At 39.8% G+C, this 25,060-nt stretch overlaps 1 protein-coding gene across 1 annotated transcript in view; it reads right to left on the reverse strand.

The window, feature by feature from the left end:
- LOC101437762 (contactin-associated protein-like 4) overlaps window positions 1-25,060 on the reverse strand; it is a 194,181-nt gene that overhangs the window by 32,770 nt on the left and 136,351 nt on the right. The window contains 1 exon segment of the mRNA XM_058299594.1: window positions 12,570-12,788. Coding sequence (XP_058155577.1) covers window positions 12,570-12,788 — 219 coding nt within the window.

A 25,060-nucleotide genomic window follows, 5' to 3' on the forward strand; every position in this document is an offset into this window, starting at 1 on the left:
ATGTGCTGTGATGGTGCCTTGGTTTGCCCTCCAGTTACCTCCTGGAGATGCTTCCAGGTAAGATGCAGGAGCCCAGGCACAGAACTCTGGGGCTGAGGACAGAGGGGATGAGAATAGGGAGGGGGCTGAGTCCACGAGCCCAGGAGACCTGCCCAGGGCCCCACTCAAGTCCTGCACTCAGGACTGACCAGCACATACACGGGAGGAAAATCCAGAGGCCAGGACAGAACCACTGACAAGGATCGGAGGGAACAGTTCTGGACGCACACAGGCCGGGGGAAACTGCCTCTCCCTGGAAGCCAGCAAGACTAAACATAATACATGGGGCATCAGGTATAGAACAAAAAGAGGTTCTGCTACAATCCTAAATTAATTGCTTCTTAGTTCTCACCTGAAAAAGCTTAAAAACAAGCCCCCCCCTTAAACTGTTTGAAAGTAACTTAGTTTCATTCTATAGAATGTTCAAGAATATTTAAAGGAATACAAAAATATTCAGCATTAGACAAGCGAAAATTGATAAGTTTTAGTACCCAATGAAATTAAAAACAAACAAACAAAAAAATTACCAAGCCTACAAAGAAGCAGGAGAATAGACTATCTTGAGGAGTGAATACAATCAACTGAAACTTATCACAGATGGGGATATTAAGGCAGTTATGACTATTTCATTTTTTCAAGAAGCTAGAGAAAAGACTGAACATTTTATGTAGACACATAGACAAAATTGCAAAGTACAAATCAAACTTGGAGAAGAAAAATTAAAATTTTGATAAAGAAAATGCACTAAATAGGATGTGGAGAAGATTAGGTATTACAGAAGAAAAGCTTTGTGAACTTGAATACTTGTTAACTAATCAAAAGGTATCACAGATGAAAAGTATTGAAAAATAACATGAATGGAGTATCCATGAGCTATGGGACAATTTTAACAGCCCAAAATACATTAATGTGAGCTCCTGAAAGGGGAGGACTGGGAACAGAAAAGTTATCTTAGCAGAAAAATTCCCAAATATGATTAAAATTATAGACCTACCATCTATGAAACTCAATATTAAGCCCCGTATTAGTCAGGGTTCTCAGGAAACAGAATCAACAAGGGAAATCTGTTGATAGTAAGAGATTTATCAGAGTATCTCACGTGACTGTGGGGATGCACAAGTCCAGGTTCCGCAGGCAGGCTGCAACCAGGAGCTCTGATGAAAGTCCAAAGAAGATTTGTGATGAGTCCTGGGAGATGCTGGCTGTCCAAAGACAAGCTGGGAAATTCTCTCTCAATGCTGGAATCACTTCCCCTTTTAAGGGATTCAGCTGATTGGACTAAGCGTCACTCACTGCTGATGTAATCTCCCTGACTGATGTAATTATAACCAGCTATTTAGGATATACCACTGCAGTAAAGTCAATTGTGACTAAAGTCCATAAATGCCCTTGTATTACAGTTAGCTGAATGTTTGCCTGAACAAACAACTGGGCACAATTACCTGACTGAGTTGACACAATAGCCTAACCATCACAAGCCCTATCTCAAGAAACAAAAAATAGACTGAAGCAAGTCATTTAAAAATTTCTTAAAAGTATCAATAAATAACAAATATTTAAAACATCCAGAGAAAAAAGATACATTACACACACAGGAACAGAGAGAAGGCTGAGAGGAGATTTCTTGTCAGAAACAATGCCAGCCACAAAAGGTGGAGCAGGGGCTGTATCAGGTTGAAAGATAAAAACACTGCCAACAAAGAAGGGGTAAGATGGCAGCTGGGTAAGGAGCTCCAGGAGTCACCTCATGCTACACAGCAGTTAATAATCACCCAGAGCTATCTGAAGCACCTGTTGGGGCCTCCAGGAGTCCAGAAGAACATCCTGCAACATTCTTGAAAGAATGGAAGATCCTTAAAAGAATCTGCAGTCAAGATTCATGAGTAGAACACTCCACACCATCCTCCACTGGCACAAGATGCCTCAGAAATATTCTGTGGTAGAATTGGAAGCTCCATTTCTAAAAAAATGAGGCAGGAAGAGATGGCTGGGCACTGACTTCAACTACTGATTAGTAAATTCAGTGGGCTAAAGTATAATCCTAGGAACAGCTAAAGTTTGAGCCTATCCAAGTCAGAAAGAGGCTGGTAGGTGCCATTTTGACTCTGCCCTTACCATGAGGGGAAGAAGGGCTGATTGAAAATCACAGTGACAGTAGGGACCAGCTTCTTTCCACTGAGATCAGACTATGGCTCTGGCCTAGGTCCCAGGCCCATGTCCTGCATGGAGGACAAAGGGTGGGGTACATCCTGCAGCCTCTCCAGGTAACTGAAGGATCTTTTGGCCAGCACAGACTGAACAGTTGGACAACTGTAGATCCTTTCCCATACCCCAGTAGGATGGGAGAGGAGCTGTGTTTCCTCTTCCTCTCTGGGCAACTGCAGGTACTTTGACCCTGCACAAACTGGTTTATTGAGCATCTTCAATTCCATCTCCACCCCTTTATCCCCTAGGATAGGAGGGGGCTGATGCTTCCTCAGCCCCTCAGGGCAACTTCAGGTTCTCTTGGCCAGCATGAACTTGACAGTTGGAAGCTGTGGCTCTACCCCACCCCAGATAGGACAAGAGAGGGACTGTGTTTCCCCAGCTTCTCTGGATAACCACAAGTGCTTTCAGTCAACACAGATTAAATAGTTAGATACCTGTAGCTCCATCTTCACCCACAAATAGGACATCAGGGAGCTGGGTTTCTTCAGCCTTTCCAGGGAATGGCAGGCACCTTCGGCCTGCATAGACTGAACTGCTGGGCACCTGTGGATCTGCCCCCATCCCCTAATAGGATAGGAGGGGGCTGGTGTTACCTGAGCCTCTCCACAAGAGCAGGTACTTTTGGCCTACAGGGACTGATCTGCTGAGTGCCTGTGGTTCCATCCCCACCCCCTAAAGGGCAGAAGGAACAGTACTCTCTCATCCACTCAGGACAACTACAGGCATATTTGGTTCACATGGAATCAATTGTTGGCCATTCCAGAGGGTCCATCCCCACCCCCAGGAGGGGGAGGAGAAGGTGCTAGATCAGTTTACCAGGGCAACTATTTTAGCCCCACACAGCTTAGTTTGCTGTCCACACCTGCAGCTCCATCCCTATCCCAGGTAGGGGAGGAAGGGAGTATGAAGCTTCATGAGTCTATCTGGGCAACCACAGGCAGTCTTGTCCTACAAAGCTTTGATTAATACACATGGCTGCAGCTCTTTCCCTACCCCAGGAAGAGGAGAAAAGTGAGAGAAACTTCATCTCACTTTTTCTGGGGCAATGTGAGCAGCTCCAGTCTCCACAGCTTACAGCATCAACTACATCCTCGGCTCCTAACACAACCAGCAAGGGAAAAGGCAAGCAAGTCCTAAACTAAAGAGAGAAACTGTACCCAGAATAAATATATCTAGTAAGCCAGATGCCAAGGCACCAACAAAAAATTACAATCCATACCAAGAAACAGGAAGCTACAGCCCAATTAAAGGAACAAGATAAGGCTCCAGGTGACACAAAGGAGTTGAGACAACCCCAATCACAGATGTTCAAACAAATCTCCTTAATAAATTCAGTGAGATGGCTAAAGTGATTAAGGATATTAAGAAGACACTGGGTGAGCATTAAGAAGAATTTAAAAGCAGACATAGAAAAATAGCAGATCTTATGGGAATAAAAGTTGCAATAAATCAAATTAAAAATACACTGGAGGCATATAACAGCAGATTTGAGGAGGTAGAAGGAAGGATCAGTGAGCTTGAAGACATGGCCTCCAAAACATACAAAAGAACAGATGAAGAAAAGAATGGAAAACCTAAACAGGGTCTCAGGGAACTAAATGACAGCAAGAGACATGGAAACATACATGTCATGGGAGTCCCAGAAGGAGAAGAGAAGGAATAGGGGACAGAAGAAATATTTGAAGAAATAATGGTAGAAAGTTTCCCAACCCTATTGAAGAATATAGATATCCATGTCCAAAAGCACAACATACTCCCATCCAAATAAATCTGAATAGACCAACTCTGAGACACATACTCATCAGAATGTCAAATGACAAAAACAAAGAGAATTCCAAGAGTAGCGAAAGAAAAGCAATGCATAACATATAAGAGATACCAAATAAGATTAAATATTGATTTCTCATCAGAAACCTGGAGGCAGGGAGTCAGTGGAATGATATATTTAAGATAATGCAAGAGCAAAACTACTAACCAAGAATTTTACATCCAGCAAGATTGCCTTTCAAAAATGAGGACAAGATTAGAAAATTCACAAATAAAAGAAACTGAGTGACTATTCAACAAATAGTCAAAAAAAGGAAATATGACCCCTATCTCACACCTTATATAAAAATTAACTAAAAATGAATCAAAGACCTAAATATAAAAGCTAGAATGAGAAAGCACCTAGAAGAAAATGTAGGAAAACATCTTCAGAACCTGGTGGTAAATGGTGGATTCTTAAACCTTACACTGACAGCACAAGCAATGAAAGGAAACATGGATAAATGGGACCTCCTCAAACTTAAACACTTTTGTGATTCAAAGGACTTCATCAAGAAGATGAAATGGCAACACACTCAATGGGAGAAAATATTTGGAAACCATATATTCAATAAGGGTTTAGTTTCCATTCTATATAAAGAGATCATACAACTCAACAATAAAAGATCAAGTAATCCAATTAAAAATAGGCAAAAGACTTATATAGACATTTCTTGAAAGGGGAAATACAAATGACCAAAAAGCACATGAAAAAATTTTAAATATCTCTAGCTATTAGGGATATGCAAATCAAAATGACAATGAGCTAATATCTCATAACACATAGAATGGCCATTATTAAAAAAACAGAAAAGAATAAGTGATGGAGAGGATGTGGAGAAACAGGAATACTCCATTGTTGGGACTGTAGTGTGGTGCAGCCTCTGGGGAAGACAGTTTGGCTGTCCCTCAGGAAGTTATCTACAGGACTGCCATATGATCCAGTAATTCCTCTACTAGGAAAATATCCAGAAGAACTGAAAACTGTGATATGAACAGACATCTGTACACCCATGTTCATTGCGGCATTATTCCCAATTGCCAAAAGATGGAAACAAGTCAAGTGTCTGTCATCAACTGATGGATGGATAAACAAAATGTGGTATATATATATGATCAAATACCATGCTGCAGTAAGAAGAAATGGAATTGGGACACATATGATAACATGGATGAATCTTAAGGACATTATGCTAAGTGAAGTAAGCCAGACACAAAAGGACAAATATTGCATGGTCTTACTAATAATGAAGTAAATATGAAATAAATGCATGGAGTTTAGACCTAGAGAATAGGTTATTAGGTGATAAGAGGAGGGCTGTGAAGGAGTACTGATGCTTAATGTACATACAAGTTTTAATTAACTTGACTGGAAATATGTGAAAAAGATAGAGTTGATGGTAACACATTATAGTGATTATAGTGAGAAGCAGTTGGTTTATAAATGGGATTGTGGCTGAAAAGAATAGTCTAGGAATATAAATGTCAACTGAAAGAAAGCTTGAGACTGATCTAGTGGTTGAATAATACAGTAAACCCAGAAGTGGATGAGAATTTTGGCTAATAGTACAAATTCAAGAATGTACTTCTATGAGCTAGAACAGATGTATTTCCCAATTGTAGGGTGGTGAGAATTTGGAGAAGTATGGGACAAATTCACTTAGTATAACCTACAGACTATAGTTAACAGCAATACTGTAATATTCTTGCATCAATGCCAAAGATATACTATGCTAATTATAGGGGGGTGTGGAAAAATATACTGAATATATGCTATGGACCATAATTAGTGCTAATAGTCTGAAGATATTATATCATAGTGTGTAACAAATGTGCCACAAGGGTGTGGTGTGTTAGTGAAGGGTTGTTGTGTGGGAATTCTATACATGTGCATGATAGTTTTGTAAGTTCATAGCTTCTATAATAAAAACACATTAAAAAGAAAAAAATATGCTCATAACAATTATAATTTTTAGTAAGAAAATAGATAATTAGGAAAAATGTAAAGTGAAATCAGTGATTATATGAGGATAATAGAATTAGATGCAATGTGTTTTACATATCCTTAATATAAGGATTATGTCATGAAAAAATCCAAAAGTAATTGAAACTGGAAAAGTATAACTGTGCAATAGAAAAGTGTGGCATAATTAAAAATATGCGTTAAAAATTATAGATTTTTAAAAAAAACCTTAATTGATGTATTTATCATGTTAACCCAATAAAGAAGAAAAAACCAAATATGATGATCTCAACTGAAGCAAAATAAACCAATACATTTTTTTCTCTCAGCAATCCCATGATATAATGAACCTCCCCTAATCTGATAAAAAGTATCTTTGAAGAAAAAGAAAATTCATAGGACACAAAATGATATATTGAACAGCTACATTCTAAGTTAGGGGAAAAATTATGATGTCAATGCTCATATTTTTATTCAAAATGGTACTGGAAATCCTAGCCTGTGTAATAAGTTAAATACATAAAATGTATTAAGTTTGAAAAGAGAGAAATAAACAATTTTTGAGTCAATGATGATGTGCTTGTGTATGGAACATCCAAAGAAATCTACAAGTAATTCAATAAGACCAAAGAATTAAGATCAATATAATAAAATGCATTTTCTTTGTGTTACTATCAGTAAACAACTAGGAAATGTACAGCTACCTTTAACAATAACATCAAGCACTAAATACCTACAAATAAATTGAATCAAACGTACCAAATCTTTACTCTGAAAATTACGCACCATTCCTGAAAACTCTTAAAGAAAAACTAAATGAATAAAGAAGAGATATATAATCTTCATGGAATATAAGTTCAATATTTTCAAAATGAAAATTCAATATGATCCCAATCAAAATTTCAGAAGGCTTTTGGTAGAAAATGATAAACTGATTCTAAAATTGTATGGAAACTCAGAGGTATTAGGATGGCCATGAAAATCTTGAAAAAGCATAGAATAGAGAAATACTCTACCAGATTTCAAGACATACCATGAAACCTCAGAAACAGCATGGCACTGGCATAAGGGTAGACAAATGGGTCAATGTAGCAAAACAGGGTAGACCTACAAACACTTTACACCCAACTTTCAACAAATTGCCAAAGCAGTTTATTGACAGAAACAACTCTCTTTTCACTTAATGGTGCTGAAAAATTAGAAATTTTTATTGAAAAATAAACCTTAACTCCTACCTCACACCTCATCTAAAAACTATTTCGAGATGGATCTTAGAACTTGAAATAAATCCTAAAATATTAAACGTCTAAAAAGCTTTGTTTTCTAAAGAAAGCATCAGAGAATATCTTCACAGACTGGGATGACAATAGTTTTTTATACCAGACACAAGAGGTACTATTCATTAAAAAAAAATAATTTTTTAACCCAAAAGTTCAATCAGTACTAATACATCTTTTCATCAAAACACATTGGTACAAAAGAGAAAGACCAGTCTCAGAGGCTGGTAAACTGTAGTGAGTGTCAGTGAATTTCCCCTCTGCACAGCCCCAGCCCCAGCCCCAGCCCCCACAGCACAGCAGGCAGCAGTGGGGCGGGCCCTGGCTCCTGGTGTGGCTTGGAAGCCAGGGCAGGGTGGCTACAGGGACCTCATCCTCCAAACCCCAGGAGTGTGTGGTCTGCTAACTGATCTCTGTGCTGGGTCAGCTGCTTTAGATCTCTGGGGGTCAGTTCTGAGGGTGGCCACTGTTCCAGTGCCCTCAGGCAAAGTGGCCAAGGAGTCTGGCCATGTTTTCTCCTCTGGAAACTTTCCATTCCTCATTTGGGAGCAAATTAGTTTGGAAATGTCACAAATTGATGGCTCCAGCTCTCTGCAACAACAACAACAAAAAAAAACAAACAAAACTGGCAGTACCAGAGGAGTGGGGGAACTAGATTTCCAGAGTTATAACATAATACTCAAATAGCCAGTTCACAACAAAATATTACAAAGCACCCAAAGAAATGGGAAAGTGAAACTGCCACTTACCTTTCAGTCCCTGTCTTACTGATTTGTAGAAGTTTCTAGAAACTTTAATTCAAATGCATACCTCTTCATGTTTATTCATAAGAAACTTGCTGCCTCCTGAGAAAAGTTACTATTTCTGAGGCCAGCTTTAACCAGTTCTTGTCACAAAGTATGCTAAATATTCATTTTAGGATAAAGCATAATTGCAACTGAGCATGCTCCATTTAACCCTGCCTTTCTCAACCTGGATTGGCCCATGTCATCCTTAAGCCTGCCACTCAGCCACCTTTCCCAACCTGGATGGGCCCACAGCACCTCACCCCATTTTAGCCACTCCCTTAAGCCCGCCTTCCACAGATGGTATAAAACCCCAGACCCCATGTTGCTCACAGAGACTGATCTGAGGCTTGCCTCCAGTCTCCTTGCAGCCAAAGCAGTGCTGATGCAAAATACCAGAAATCAGTTGGCTTTTATAAAGGGTATTTATTTGGGATAGAAGCTTATATTTACCAGGCCATAAAGCATAAGTTACTTTCCTCACCAGTGTCTTTTGCCATGTATTGTAGCAAGATGGCTGCCAACTGCCATGGTTCAGGCTTCCTGGGATCCTCTCTTCCCAGGGCTTGCTTCTCTTTCTCACAACCAAGCTCCACTGTATGCTTATTTCCCAGGGTTCCAGCTCAAGACTCCAGCATCAAACCCCAAAATCAAAACTCTAACATCAAATCTCCCACTCTGTCCTTTACCATGCCTTTTATCTGTGAGTCCCCACCCACCAAGGGGCAGGGACTCAACACATTACTGATGTGGCCCAATCAAAGCCCTAATCATAATTTAATCACTCCCAGGTACAGACCAATTTACAAACATAACCTAATATCTATTTTTGGAATTCATGAACTATATCAAACTGCTACACCTATGAAAATAAACTCTGGAATATATGAGCCCTCCTCACAGAAGCAGCTTGGCTAAAAAGCCAGGCCCTTGACCCTGAATATTGCATTTATGAAACATTTCTATAATGATGAAACTAAATTTAATTGTAATTAATGCCTAAGAGTCACCCCCTGAAGAAAAACCTCCTTGTTGCTCAATTGTATTCTTTCTCTCTCTAAGCTGATCTCTACAAATAAATTCATACCTTCCCCCCTACATGGGACTTGACTCCCAGGGATGAGCCTCCCTGGCACTATCAAATTTTGGTCAGCAATGCTTTCAGAGAAGGATCTTGATCAAAAGGGAAAATGTTAAAACAAAGTAGAGTTCCTTTGGCTAAAAGATTTGAAATGGAGTTGAATGCTGATTCTCAAGTTTGATCTTATGTGGGTCTCAATCAGATGTCACAGGCTGCCACAGTTGTGCAAATCCTCAAGCACCAAAGCTCTTGAGAAGCCTGAGGACACCCAGACACTAAAAACCAGCCACATGGCTATGTGGAATCAACAATGGGCCCAAGTTTGTACCCAACCAGGGTACATTTTTCTATGTGTTGATAATGAGAAAATATAGTATAGGCATGCCACGGCAGTTATCTGGATTTTACTAGTTATCTACTATCTTACTACTCCTCTTCTAATCTCCTGGACCCTGATAAAAACATGCATTGGCTTAATTTTTGCCAGTATATTTCTTACCTTGGGATTCACAACCCCATGGGGGAAAATTGCCTTTCATAGAGTAACTATGTGTAACCTCACTCTGGTCATAGAAAATATAACAGTCTCCATGACCACAAGCATTGAATATCTTTGGAAACCCTATGAACCATTTACTTTTTCTTTTTAAGGTATCAGGGCCATGACTGAACCTAGGACCTTGTATGTGGGAAGCTGGCACTCAGCTCAACCACAGAGCTACATCAGCTTCCCTGACTTGGCTTCTTCATTTATTTGCTGTTTTTTTGTTTTGTTTTGTTTTGTTTTGTTTTGTTTTTTTAGGCAGCACTGGGAACTGAACTCAGGACCTCCCAAGTAGGAAGCAGATGCTCAACTGTTTGAGCCCCACACACCCACAGCCCCATTTACCTTTTAAAGGTTTTGAAGAAGGCATCTTTGACACCCAGGTTAGAATGCTCCAGTGTGTAAATAATGTATGGATAAAAGTGTACTCTACAGTATTTGAAGTTGGATATTTCAATAACCATTTTCAGCATGAACAGGCACTAGGCATAATTGCAGGTGGATTAGGATTAGAAATAGGACTATTAGTTCCTTGGGGCAGTTTGCTCTATGCAATTTAATTACAATGGTTGAGGAACTTGCCACCTCCACTGCTCCTGCACTTGAGGCCATTCACGTCTCTATCGACTCTTTGTCCAATGTTGTTGTGGACAATCAGATGGCCTTAGACTATCTTTTAGCTGAACAAGAGTATGCACTGCAGCTAACACCTCATGTTGTACTTGGGCACCTACCTCCAGCCAGATAGAGTTAAATATGCAAGAGCTAAATATACAGTCAGGCTATCTGGCCACAGGTGGTTAATAACCCATCCACACAAACCTTCTGGGAATCAAGGTGTCTTGGCTCTCACCCATTTTAACTTCAATAACAGAAACAGCTGTGCCTCTTATGCTCAGACCTTTGGTTCTAAACCCTATGGTCAAATCTGTATCCCAGAGACTGTGGTCTGCTGGACTCTTCTACTCTTGGAGAACAGGGGTACCAGTCTGTGCCTCAACAGCCAAAGTGGGGAAGATGGACAGCCCAAGCCACCTCCTCAGCCCAGAACCTGTGGATGCCTCTCCATTCCTTGAATCCCAACCTAGACCCTGAATCAGCAGGGAGTACCTAGAGCCATCATTGTCCCATACATCAAGATTGAAGAATGTGAAAACAGAGAAGGGGAGATTAAAACTGCTATGGACCAACCCCCTTGAAACTGCCACTCACTAACCCACTTTTCAGATTAGTCTCTCACTTACTGGTTTGTAGAAGTTTCTAGAAATTTTCATCCAAATGCCTAGCTCTTCATGTTTATTCATAGGAGGGTTCTCGCCTTGCAAGAAAAGTTACTGTTTCTGAAGCCAGCTCTAACCAGTTCTAGTCACCAAGCTTGCTAGACCTCCATGTTAGGACCAAGCACAATTGCAAGTGAGCATGCTTTGTCTAACCCTGCCTTTCTCAAGTTGGATTGGCCCACATCATCCTTAAGCCTGCCACTCACCCACCTTTGCCAAACCAGAGTGGCCTGAGGCACTTCACCCCAACCTTAGCCACTCCCTTAAGGCTGCATTCCCTATCGGTATAAAACCCCAGCCCCAACATTGCTCAGGGAGACTGACAAGGCTCTCCTCCAGCCTCCTTGCTGGCCAACCATGCAATGAACTCTTTTCTTGAAATTCTGGTGGCTTGGTATTGGCTTCTGTGCACATCAGGCAAATGGACGCTATCAAAAGTATGGCCCATTCACAGGAAAAAAAAAGAGCTTTCCAGGAACCATCCCTAAGGAAACTCATTTATTGGAACTATTAGTCAGACTTCAAATAAACCATTTTAAATATGTAAAATGGGCTAAAGGCATCCATTTACAAAGAATTAAAGGAAATTAGGAAAACATCTGAACAAAGTATAGTGATAGAAATTATAAAAAGGAAACAAACAGAAATTTTTTAAGCTGCAAAGTACAGTAATTGAAATGAAAAACTCATTAGACAGATTCGACGGCAGATTTGAAAAGGCAGAAAAATGAATCATCAGCAAACTTGAAGACAAGACAATTGAAATTATCCAGTGTAGGGAATGGAAAGAAAAAACAATGAAGAAAAATGCTTGGAGCTGGAGGGACCTGTGGGCCAACAAGCAAACTGACACACACATCACTGGAGCCCAGAAGGATGAGAGAGAGAAGGTGGCAGAATAAGCATTTGGAGAATGATGGCCCTGTACTCTCCATGCTGATAAAAGACATGGCCACCGGTCCAGGAAGCTCAGTGAGCTCCACGCAGGAGAGACTCTTGGACTGAGGGAAACAAAGGCATGCTGTTTCCATGGTAGCAAGTTACTTTCTGACCACTGGGTCATGTTGTCCCTGGAGATGTACATGCAGGTGGCTAATCTCTCTGGGAAACATAACATTCCAGCAGAACCCAGACTTGATATCTCAAGTAACCTGGGCAACAAGATTTATGAGTATACTTGTTTCAATAACATAATAGAACATCTTGGGCTTTAGTTACTATCATATCCACTGTGCACTGTGTTTTCATTAAGGAAGTTATGGGAATAGTTAGCTAGGATAGTTGCTGGTTCTCACAGTTGCTTGGGGTGTATAAAGAAGCCCCTGATATTAATAAACTTGTCTGATGAGCTTGAGAAATCAATGCTCTCAGAACCCCTGATCCCAATCTCTTCTTTGTCTTTCATTCCCAAAACCCTTCGGGACCGTTGACTCTGACAATGGACAGTTAGATGCGAAGGCAGAGAAGGCTCTGGAGTCAGTGAGAGAAGCCCCAGGCACCGCCCAGTGGAGCACGTCCTCTGCCTCCCCTCACCCCTTTCCTCCCACGACCCTGGACTGAGGGCCTGTGAGCAGGGGGCGGCTTACCCACAAAGAGCTGGCTGTTGAGCTGCAGCAGCCGGTGCCCATCAGTGGGCATGGGCCGCGCGTGGCCAGGGCACTTGTCCACCTGCAGCGAAGCCTCCTTGGTGTTCCTCTGGGCCTGGAACTGGTGCCAGCAGCTGTCGCTGAGGGAGGTCGGTGCCCGCACTGTGACCTCACAGGGCCCGTTCCCCACATCAAAGGAAAAGGTCACCTCCATGAGAGCTGAAGCAGGAGAGGTGATGGAGAGAGAGAGAGAGAGAGAGAGGGACCGCTTTCCAACTGTGTGGTTTTTTCATACTCTCACACGGACATTGCAAGCAAAGACGCTGGAATAAAGCAGATGCCCGTACCTGTCAAGGAGGCCACAGGAGTGGATCTGGAGGTGGCTGAAGTTCCCTAGCGCCCCCTGCTGTACAGAAATCAGATCCACCTCCCAGGCATTGATAGAGATGCTTCAGAGGCAGCCCTGGAATCCAGCGGGTGGCGGCTCCCAGTCCCCCCGTGGAACCCCAGGGAGGAGGCCTGCGCATCCAGAGGAGAGGGAGGAATGATCATTACCAGCGCACAGGTGTCCACAGGTTAGACCTCCTTTACCTTCATGAGAAGGTCGTGCTGCTTTTCATGGGGGAGGGGGTTAAGCTGAGTTGAAAGAGTATAAATGATACTGGGGTCAGGGATATAAAAAAGGTGAAGGTGAGCTAAGGTTTTAAATTCCTAAAACTGAAGTCAGTCATGATCCTTTTTAAAGCACACTAGAAAAATTTAAGTCTTTTTAGCTTATTAGTGAAAAAAGTAAAATGCACATGGATTTAAAATTGTAAGTGAAATAACCGATCATATTATAAGACATACGAATTGCATAAATTATGAAGTTTGGAAATGCTATGAAGCCAGAAGGTGGCTGGACACCTGGCCTTTGTCCAGACACACCGTTCAGCGTGTGCCCCAGTGTGCAAGGACACATGCGTGTGCAAGCTTGTTCAGATCAGGTCATCTTCAAGACTGGCCTTGGGAAATCAGAGGCATTTGTATTTGCTTTTGTTACATGCCCCAGAAGGACATGCCCAATCTGATCCCCACCCCAGGAAAGTGGTAGGTGGGCCTCACCCATGAGCTGTCCTCAAGGAGGGGCCTGGGCACAGGCCCCGGGGAGAAAGCCATGTGGCAATGAGGCTGGGGCACCAGAAGGCAGCCAGCACCCACCAGCAGCCACGAGGGGTGCAGAGGCTCTACCTCGGCTCTACAGCAGTGGAGTGAACCTCTGTCGTCCTAAGACATGCAGCCTGTGCAGCCCAAGAACCAAGTCACTTCCTAACAATCACTTGTATTATGAGATCTAGTCAAATGCATAATCAGCAGTTACCTTTCTGCGTTTATACCTGAGAACTACTAAGAGTAATGATGAATGGCATAACAAGTCCATGGTCCAAAAAATTCACATTGGAGAATATGCTGTAAAAATGGAATGGGTGTTTGATGATTTCCAAGGCCCACCGCTGCTCACTGACCCAAACCTCCCCCCACCAGGGCTTGTCCCTGAGACACGCCTCTTGGCCCTCCCTGGCCACCTCCTGGGCCCATCGTACGGTCATGCCTGGGACCACTGCTTCCATCGCACCCCCATCAGTTCTGGCATCACATGAAACAAACTGACTGCACTGCCCTGCACTGCACTAAGTCCTGCAATTGGAGATTCAAGCACACGTGGCAGTGCAGCAAACAGAGACCAGCACCACTGGCTGGCCATAGCTAACAGCACACTGGGGCAGATGCAAGTGCCCACTCATTAACACTGGGTTCCTGCAGGTTCTGGCAGAGCAGCATGCAGGCATACAAACATATCACTATGTAGGCACACACACACAGCACACAGGCACTCACACATCAGCATGCAAGCACACACACACAGCACAAAGGCACATGCACACAGCATGCAGGCACATGCAAACATCAGCTTGATGGCACATGCACATCAGCATGCAGGCATTCACATATAAGCATGCAGGCATGCACACATGGTACACAGACACAAAGGCTTGCAGGCGCATGCACATGGGCACACATCAGCATGCAGGCACATGCACACAGCACGCAGGTATGTGCACACATCAGCATGCACTGTAAGCACTCATACCCTGCAATGCCAAAGCAACCTTCTGTTAATTTTATGTTATGAAACCTTGGCTTTTGTACTTCAATTTCTTCACTGAATAAAATGATGCTTCCTATATCTCAACTCTGAGAACATCATTTTCCCCCCTAATTGTGGATAAAAGTTATTGGATAACTTTTTAAATTTAGAAAATTGTCCAATTATTTAAGTATTTTTCAGCTTAGACTTGAGGTTTTGTGATCATATTTTAAGTTAGACTCAAAAAAACTCAACTAAGAAATTTTGTTAAATATAGAGTTTAACCATTGAACTTATGCTTTTTTAAAATATACTCCCTGTGGGCCTGTGCTAATAATAGTTCATAAACATCAAGGAATTGGGAATAAGAATCATGCACCTTAACTCTTTCTCAATCCATACTGGTTTTCCATCTGGAAGTTTCTTTGATAATAGCAAGTTTAGTTTCCCTTTTTTGTTTTAAGAATTACATAACTGTTTGATGCTTTCTCTTCCCAATAATCTATATAAATATGGCAAATAAAAATAAATATCCATCTTCCAAGCCATTATATGGCACATTAAAATGCTGGATACTAGCCACACGGGAACTGTGAAGTTTCAAATTAAAATTTATGTCAACAAATCCGATCAGATTCTGAAGACTTTCAATTATCATTTTCTTAGGTTAAAGGTAATACACATACTTCAGATGGTAAAATATCTACAGAAGGGTGGGTTTGCCCCTATAGATAACATGAAATTCATTAAGATTGAGAGGCTATTATATTAATAAAAGCTTCTGAGTAATGATTACATACTAAAAATAGTAACAGCTCTACTAATCACCCTTTCTCATAAAATATATTCTTTAACACTTCCAGAACAAAATAAATTCAGAGCTTTGACAGAATTGGTGATAGCAGTCACAAAGAATGTGCCTTCACAGAAAAGCATGCCCTGTGGTTAGCAAACTCCAAGTATGATAATCATAAAAAATCTACACTGAGACACTTCATAGTCAAACAGTTGAAAGAGAAAGAAAGAATGAAAATCTTCAAAGAAACAAGAGAACATGACTAATTAATTCAGGGAAGCTTTGGTAGAATTAATGACTTACTTTATCTGAAACAATGGAGACCAGAAATCAGTGGAAAGTGTCAAAAAATAAAAGTTTCTTTATCTAGGAAAACTGTCATTTAAAAATGGGATTGTGTGAAGAAGCTCCAGGAATCAGTCTCTCCACCCAGACAAACTATTGAGCTGGCAGGAACTGTGTGAAATCAACTATTTTGGAACTCTGGAGTCTAGTGCAGCACTGTAGATTCTAGGGAAAAGCCAGAGGAAGATGCTGGTAAACTGTGATAAATATCAGCATATTTCACCCTCCATGCAGTAGCCACCATCCCATAACCCCCAGCTACATGGCGGTCAGCAGTGGGGACTGCAGCCAGGGCTCCTGGTACAGCTTACAGGTGCATGAGTGGGCTGTAGGGACCAGGACACCATAGTCTGGGGATGTGCCATCTAATTGCTGATCACAGCATTTGATTAGCTCCTTCGGATCATTGGTGGGGTCAGCTCTCGGGGTCGCAATTGTTTCAACCCCCTCTGGCAAACCAGTAGAAGATTCTTAAAGAAGCAGTACCTTTTGTTTTTCTCTTTTCTCTTTCCATTTCTTGATTAAAGGGAAAAATAGTCTGGAAAAGTCACAAATTGATGGCTCCAGACTTCAATTAAAAAAAAAAAAAAACAGAAAAATCAAAACCTAGCCATCTCAGAGGTATGACAGAACTAGATTTCCAGAGGTAGAGTATAACATAACACTCGTATTTTCCAGCAGTCGCAGAATTAGAAAACCCACAAAGAAACAGGAAAGTATGACTCATTCATAGGGACAAATAAAAGACCTTGCCAGAAACCATCCCTGAGGAAGCTCATCCATTGGAACAATTAATCAATGACTTGAAATTAACTGTCTTAAACATGTTAATGAGCTAAAGAAATAATTAAAGGAGATTAGGAAAATGTTGCCTGAACAATATGGAAAGATAGATTATAAACAAGGGAACAAACAAATTTTGGAGCTGCAAAGTGTATAAATGAAATGAATTAGATGGATTCAACAGCAGATTTGCAGGCAGAAGAAAGGATCAGTGACCTTGAAGAAAAGACAATTGAAATTATCCAGTGTGAGGAAGAAAAGGAAAATATAATGAATAAAAATGAATAGAGCCTGAGGTAGCTGTGGGATAGCATAAAGTATACCAATATATGCATCATTGGAGACCCAGAAGGACAAGAGAGATAGGGGCAGAAAAAAGTATTTAAAGAAATAATAGCCAAAATCTTCTCAATTCTGATGAAAGACATACACATCCAGGAACTTAACAAACTCTAAGCGGGATAGACTCTTAGAGATCTTCACCAAGAATGATTATAGTGAAATTGTCAAAATAAAAAAGACAAAGAGAGGACTTGAAAGCAGCAAGAGAGAAGTGACTTGTCACATACCAGATTCTGTAATAAGATTAAAAGTGGATCTCTCATCAGAAACCATGGAGACCAGAAGACAGTGGGATGGCATATTTAAAGTCCTTAAAGCAAAAATTGTCAACAGGAATAAAACTAGCAAAATTATCCTTCAAAAAGTAAAATGAAATTAAGATATTTACAGATAAACAAAAGCTGAATGAGATCATTACCAGAAATACTACAGGAAATACTAAAGCGAGTCCTTCAACTGAAATGGAAGGACACTATGGGTAACTTGAATACATGAAAGAAATAAAGAATTTTTAGTAAAGAAAACTACATAGGTATGTATAAAATCCTATATTATTTTACTTTTGGTTTGTAACTGCACCCTTCCCCCTATAATGGAACAGGAAAATATTTAAAAAACATTTAAAACATATGGGTTTGACAGTTTGATATTATTTATGAATTTCAAAAAGAGATATTATGTTTGTAAACTGGTCTATTCCTCTGGGATACCCTTTGATTTAAATACAAGGCTTACATTTACTTTATTAAATCAAGATTAGGGCTTTAATTTAACCATGTCATTAGGGTGTGCAGGGTTGAGTACCCCCTTGGTGAGCTATATAAATGGATGTTTAATCAAGAACACAGAAGGAGAAACACAGAAGAACACAGAGGAAGAGAGACAGCTCCACGGACATGGCAGAATTCCCAGGAAGAGAGGTGAACCATTTGCCTGATAGTTTACAGCTGACCTTGTGGAGAGAACAGAACAGCTGAGTCCTGAAAGAAATGAGCCCCAGGAAGAGATATGAGCCTTATGCCAGCTGACAGCTGAGATCAGAAGAAGCTGGACCCACAGAGTCTTAAGAGGGAAGAGGAAGGCTGAATCTCACAGACATTGTCAGCCATCTTGCTTCAACACATGCCAACAGTTTGGTAAGGAAGTAACCTTGAGTTGGACTCTTTAAGGCCTTGTAACTGTAAGCTTTTACCCCAAACAATAAAAGACAAAAAATTTCTGGTACTTTGCATCAGCACCCCTTTGGATAAGTAATACAATGGCATATAATGATGTAATCTGAGACAATAACAAAGTAAAGGGAGAGGGATGGAGATTTATGGGAGTAGAGAGTTTGTGTATTACTGAAACTACTTTGGTGCTAGTCATGCTAGGTTGTGTTTAGTTTAAGACATTAATGGTAATTACCAAGGTAACCACTAAGAAAATATCTGAAAAATAGAGAGAAAATGAAAGAAGGGAATCAAAAGGATACAATACAAAAGAAAGCAAATACAAAAAGGACAGTAATGCAGAAATTGAAGAACAGAAAACATACATAAAATACAGAAAACAAATAGCTAAATGGTGGACATAAATTCTGTCTTCTTGGTCATCAGTGGATTAAACTCCCCCATTAAAAGGCAGATATTTGCAGTTTGGATAATAAACATGATCCATCTATGTGCTAGTAGACATTCAGTGTAGGTACAAGGTCATAAAGAGGTAAAAGTGAAAGGGTGAAAAAAGATATTCCATGCAAGCAGCAATCCAAAGAGAGATGGAGTGGCTATATTATCGTCACTCAAAAAGATTACAAGAGACAAAGAAGATATTACATAATGATAAAAGGTTCAATCTAGCAAGAATATGTACCAATTATAGACATATATGTATGTCACAACAAAACCCCAAAATATATGACACAAAAAATGACAGACTTGAAGGAAGAAATAGTTTTGCAAAAATGGTTGTAGAGTTTAATACATGTTTTTCAATAATTGACAGATCAGAAAAATAGAAAAACAATAAGAAAGTGGAGTATATGAATGCAATATTAACCAGTTGGACCTAATGGACATCTATAGAACACTCTACCCAACAGCAGCACAAGACAAGTCTTCTCAAGTGCAAGTGGAGCATATTCCAGGATATATTTCATGTTAGGCTGTGACGGTTTGCTCGGTCGGTAGAGGTGGGGTCTGGCTGTGGACGAGGGGTCGGTCCAGCTTAGGACGAGGGGTCGGTCCCACTTGGGATGAGGGGTCGGTCCCACTTGGGACGAGCGGTCAGTCTGGCAGCAGACGAGGGGTCGGTCTCACAGGGGTTGCGCGGTTCGGCTGACGGGGTCGCCCGGCAAAGCCGGCGACGAAGGGGTCGCCCGGAGAAGCAGGCAACGAACTGGGGACAAGGGAGGCCAGGCCCTTGTCGGGGGCTCTCAGGACTGGAGGGCGCATGGCAGAAGAACTACCGCGGAGACAAGGTAAACATGCAAGTCCACTTTATTGAGGGAGAGGCAACAGTTTTATAGGGGCTGGGGAAGGCTGATTGGTTGAAGCCATGCCCTGTTCTGATTGGTTGCCGGAGAAAGGTCAGTGGGCGGTACTGGATGGGGGAGGGGTGGTGATTAGGGATTGGCTGTTGCTGTTGCTGGGAGAAGTGGCAGGGTTTAGTGATTGGTGGCTGCTGTTGCTGGGGTAGAGGGCAGACTTGAGTTTCCCGCCCACGCCTGGCTGTTGCTGCTGTCAGGGGGAGGGAAAAGGGCAGACTGGATTTTTCCGCCCATGCCTGGCTGTTGCTGCTGTCGGGGGAGGGGAAAAGGGCAGACTGGAATTTTCTGCCCTGCGCCTGCGCAGGGAGAAAGAAGAAGAAGGGTGCCGCCCCACAAGGCATCGTGTGGCGCCATCCGGGAGGAGGGGCGGCCGCGGAAGCATGGCTGCCGAGAAGGGGAGACCCGAGGGCACTCTGCGCCCATGCCGAGCTTCCTTCAGGGGTGGTGGTGGGCCCGACCAACCACCCTATTATGGGGGCAGTGGTTTGGAATAGGCCTACCGTGGCCGCCGCCCCTCGCCAGGCCAGCAAACCACACTTCAGCCTGAGCGGTGACCGCATTAGGCCACAGATCAAATCTTAATAAATTTAAAAATATTGAAATAATACAAATATCTTCTAAGACAACAATAGAATAAAGTTAGTCTCAATAATAGCAGAAAAAAATGAAAAATGTACAAATTTTTGGAAATTAAATTTTATTGAATAACCAATGGGTCAAAGAAGAAATCACAGGGGAAATTAGGGAATATCTTCAGATAAATGAAAACTAAAACACAACATACCAAAACTTATAGGTTACAGTGAATGCAGTGCTCAGCAGAAAAAGAATACCTGTAAATGTCTAACTTAATAAAGAATAAAGATCATAAATTGATAACATGACTTCACCCCTAAAGAAACTAGAACAAGAAGAGTAATCTAAGGCCAGAGGTAATAAAAGGAAGGAAATAGTAAAGTTTAGAGGAGAGATGAAAGAAATAGAGAGTAGAAAACAATAGAGAGAATCAGCAAAATCAAAATTTGGTTTCTCTAAAAGATGAATAAGGCAACTAAACTTTAGCCAGACTGATAAAGAAAGAGAGAGAGAAGGCAAAATAACTAAAATCAAGAATGAAAGTGGGGACATTATAGCCAAACTTACCCAAATAAAAAAAGATTATAAGAGGTGTTTATAACAATTATATGCCAATAGATAAGAAAACCTGAATGAAACAGACAAATTCTTTGAAACATGAACATTACAAGAAGAAATAGAAAAGTTCAACAGACCTATACAAAGTAAAGAGATTGAAGGAAAAGTCTCGGACCAGAATTCACTGCAGATTCACTACCAAATATCTTAAAAGACTTAAAAACAATCCTTCCCAAAATCTTTCTAAAAATAGAAGAGGAGGAATTTATTTCTAATTCATTCTGTGATGTTAGCTTTACCTTGATATCAAAGCCAAATAAAGACAGCACAAGAAAAGAAAATTACAGACCAATATCCCTCATACATACAGAGGCAAAAATCCTCAACAAAATACTGGCATACCAAATCCAAGAGTATATCAAAACAGTTATATACTATGACCAAGTGAGATTTATCCCAGAATGCAAGGGTGGTTCAACATAAGACAATCAATGTACTATACCACATTAATAGAATGAAGGAACAAAAATCACATGATTATGTCAATTGACACAGAAAAAGCATTTGACAAAATTCAGCATCCTTTCAGGATAAAAGCACACAGAAAACTAGGAATAAAAGGAAACTTTCTCAGCATGAAAAACCTACATCAAGTATTATACCCAATGATGAAGACTGAAAGTTTTTGCCCCCAAATCAGAACCAACACAAGGTGCCTTCTGTTACCACTATTATTCAATATTGTACTATAAATTCTAGCCAGAGCAACCAGGTAAAAAAATAATAATAAAAGGCATTCAGATTGGAAAGAAATAAGTGAAATTATCCCTATTCTCAGATGATATGATCCTCTATTTAGAAAACTCCAAAGAATCCACAAGAAAGCTACTACTAAGTTTTACTAAACAAATTCAGCAAATTGGCAGGATACAGGGTAAACACACAAAAGTCAGTTGGATTTCTATACACCAGTTATGAACAATCTGAAAAGGAAATCAAGAAAACAATTCCATTATAATAGCTTCTAAAAGAATAAAACACCCTAGAATAAATTTAATCAAGAGGTAAAGAACTTGTACCCTGAAAACTACAAAGCAGTGCTGAAAGAACTTAAAGAAAATGGACTCTAGTTAGCCAAAAAAAAAAGAGAGAGAATATTCTTTCATGAACTGTAATAAATATATAATACTAGTACAGGATGTCACTAATCACATGGTTTTGGGGAAAATACACCAAATATAAGATATTGGCTATAGTTAGTAAGGTTTTGACTTGTTTCATAGTTTGTAACAAGTGTTTCACAACAATGCAAGGTATTGGTGGTGGCGTAATGTATGGGAACTTTGTATGATAGTATGCATGTTTGTTTTGGAAGTTCACAACTTTTAATATACACTTAATGTTTATGGATGGTCATGTATGAATGATAAACTTCAATTAAAAAGTTAAACAATAACAACAACAAAAAAGTAATTACTAGCCAAAGAATACTGAACTCTATTATTGACAGTCCCACAGACTAACTGGATTTATGTAAACCCATTTAAAGTTTCATTTTAATATGCTAGTTATAAGTTACCAGGGAAAAGTAAGTGTCAATATTTAAAGGCTGAAGTTTGAAAGTGACATCTGTAAGATACCAGGGGTGACTGTTGAGTAAGTCAACCTTTGACAACTCCTTTTATGTCTCATTCATCATTATCTTATGCTGTCAGAGGCATTATAAGTCATTAATTAAACATTAGCCACATCCATGATAATTCATAAATGGATCAAACTGTTAAAATATTGAATGTGTGTATTATAAGACTTTAACCAGTAAGTCTGTGGTTATGCACTCAAATTAATGCAGTTATTGAAGAAGTAATCTTGTCATAAAAACGAAGACCTAAATCAATGGAAAGACATCCCATGTTCATGAATTGGAAGACAATATTATTAAGATGTCAATACTGTGTAAAGCAATATGTAAATTCAATGCAATTCCTATAAAAATTCCAGTAGTCTTTTTTTGTAGAAAATGGAAAAGCTAATCCTCAAATGCATAAGGGATTACCAGGCAAACCTGAAGAACAAAATTGGAAGACGCATATATCCTGACTCAAAACTTACTACAAAAGTATAGTAATTGAAATAGTGCGTTACTTAAGGATGGACATAGGGACCAATGGAATAGAATGAAGAATCCAGGGGTAAATCCACATATCTATGGCCAACTGGTTTTCAATAAGGTTGCCAAGTCTATTCAATGGGGGAAATAACAGTTTCTTCAATGACTGATGCTGGACACCCACAAATCCCCTTCAAAGAATAATCTTGGTCCCCTTCTTCTCACCATATCCCAAAAAAATTGATTCAAAATTGACAAATGACCTAAATATAAAAGATATTATATAAAACTCTTATAAGAAAACATAAGGAAATATACTCAGGGCCTTATAGTAGGAAATGGAATTTTAGACTCTACACAAAAAGCACAAGTAGCAAAAGACAAACATAGACAAAATGGACTTCGCCAAAATTAAATACTTCTGTGCATTAAAGTGTATTATCAACAAAGTGAAAAGACAACTTATAGAATGAGAGAAAATGTTTAGAAACCATTTATCTGTTAAGTTTTTGGTATGTAGAACATATAAATAACTCCTACAATTCAACAGTGAACAGACACTAACCCAATTTAAAAATGGGAAAGGATCTGAATATCTCTAAAGATGTCCAAATGTCCAAAAAGTATATGAAAAGATGCTCAACATTGTTGGACATTAAAGAAATTCATATTAAAGGTACAATGAGATTCTACTTCCCAACCCCTAAGACGGCTATTATCTTAAAAATATGAAAATAATAGGTGTTGTTGGTATTGTGGAGAAATAGGGAGCCTCATATATTGTTGATGGCAATGTAAAATAGAACCAGTGTGGAAAACAGTTTAGCGGTTCCTTAGAAAATTAAAAACAGAATTATCATATGAACCGGAAATTGCATTCCTAGACATATAAATCAAAGGATTGAGGCAGGGACTCAACTTATATTAGTACATCAATGTTTGTGCAGAATTGTTCACAACAGCCAAAAGGTGGAAGCAACCCAAGCATCTATCAGCAGGTGAATGGATAAACAAATGTGGCATATGATTGGAATATTTTTCAGTTGTTAAAAGATGTGAAGTGCTGGTACATGCTACATCATGGATGAAAGTGTAAGTCATCCTGGTGAGTGGAATAAGCCAGATATAAAAGGACAAATATTCCACGTAAAATATTTAGAATAAAGAAATTCATAGAGACATGAAGCAGAATAGTGGTTCCAGGGGTGAAGGGAGGGAGGAATGGGGAGTTACAACCTAAGCGTGATGGAAAAAGTCTGGAACTAGTGGTGACAGCTACACAGCATTGTCAATGTATTTAATGCCAGAGAACTGTCCACATAAAATGGTTAAAATGATTTTATGTTGTGTGTATTCTACCATAATTAAACATATTAAGTACAAAAAAGTGAATGATAAGTAAGACTTCCCCAGAAAAGTGAAAATAGCAATAAAGTATTGCTAGCTAGTTTTTCTTAGAAGAAATAATAAAGGAAATCCTTCAGGCTGAAAGAAATGATGCCAAATGGTAAATGTAATCCCAGGATAAAATAAAGAGAACTGGAAAATACAAATTTATTGGTAAATATTCAAGACTGTGCCAATAGCTTTTTTTTACCCTTCTCTTCACTGGTTTAGATGGCATAAGATTGCATAACATGTATTTCTTAAATGGTATTGTTGGGTTTATCACATATAAACATGCAATATATATAGCAAGAATAGCCAGAGAAGAGAGAACATGGAGCTCTAATGGTGAAAAAAATGTCTGTACTTTACTGGAGTTATTAATAGAAAGTAGAGTGTGATAAATGTAGATTGATATTACAATATTTAGAGCAACCACCAAGAAAATAATTTTATAAAAGCAGCAAGGGAATTCAACGGAACAAAAGAAGAGAAGAATAAAGAAGGGCTTAGAATACAGAAAAGCAGATTTTAAAAATGGCAGGTGCATGTTACCGTGGGGATGTAAAACCATTATGCTAAGTGGAAAAAGCCAGGCACAAAAGAAGCCCTATGGAATTAGCTCATGTACATGAAACCTTAAAAAGGCCTATTTATAGAGTTAGAAAGCAGGTAGTGGTTGCCTGAGCTGGGAATGGTATAAGGCTTGACTGAAAATGGGTATGATAGTCTTTTGGTGGTTGATGGAATGTTTTAAACTTGCATTGTTGCGATTGGAGCTAAAAATATTTTTTTAAAAAACTAAAAAAAAATTGAATCATGCACTTAAAATGGGCAAATTTTGTGTAGGTTATGCATCAATAAAGCTGCAGTTAAGAAGTAAACCTCTCCACATTTGCAGGCCTCTTGGGCAGCAGCTACGAGTGACATTTTAAAA

This window comes from Dasypus novemcinctus, chromosome 6 (genome assembly GCF_030445035.2).
Source record: "Dasypus novemcinctus isolate mDasNov1 chromosome 6, mDasNov1.1.hap2, whole genome shotgun sequence".
NCBI lineage: Eukaryota > Metazoa > Chordata > Mammalia > Cingulata > Dasypodidae > Dasypus > Dasypus novemcinctus.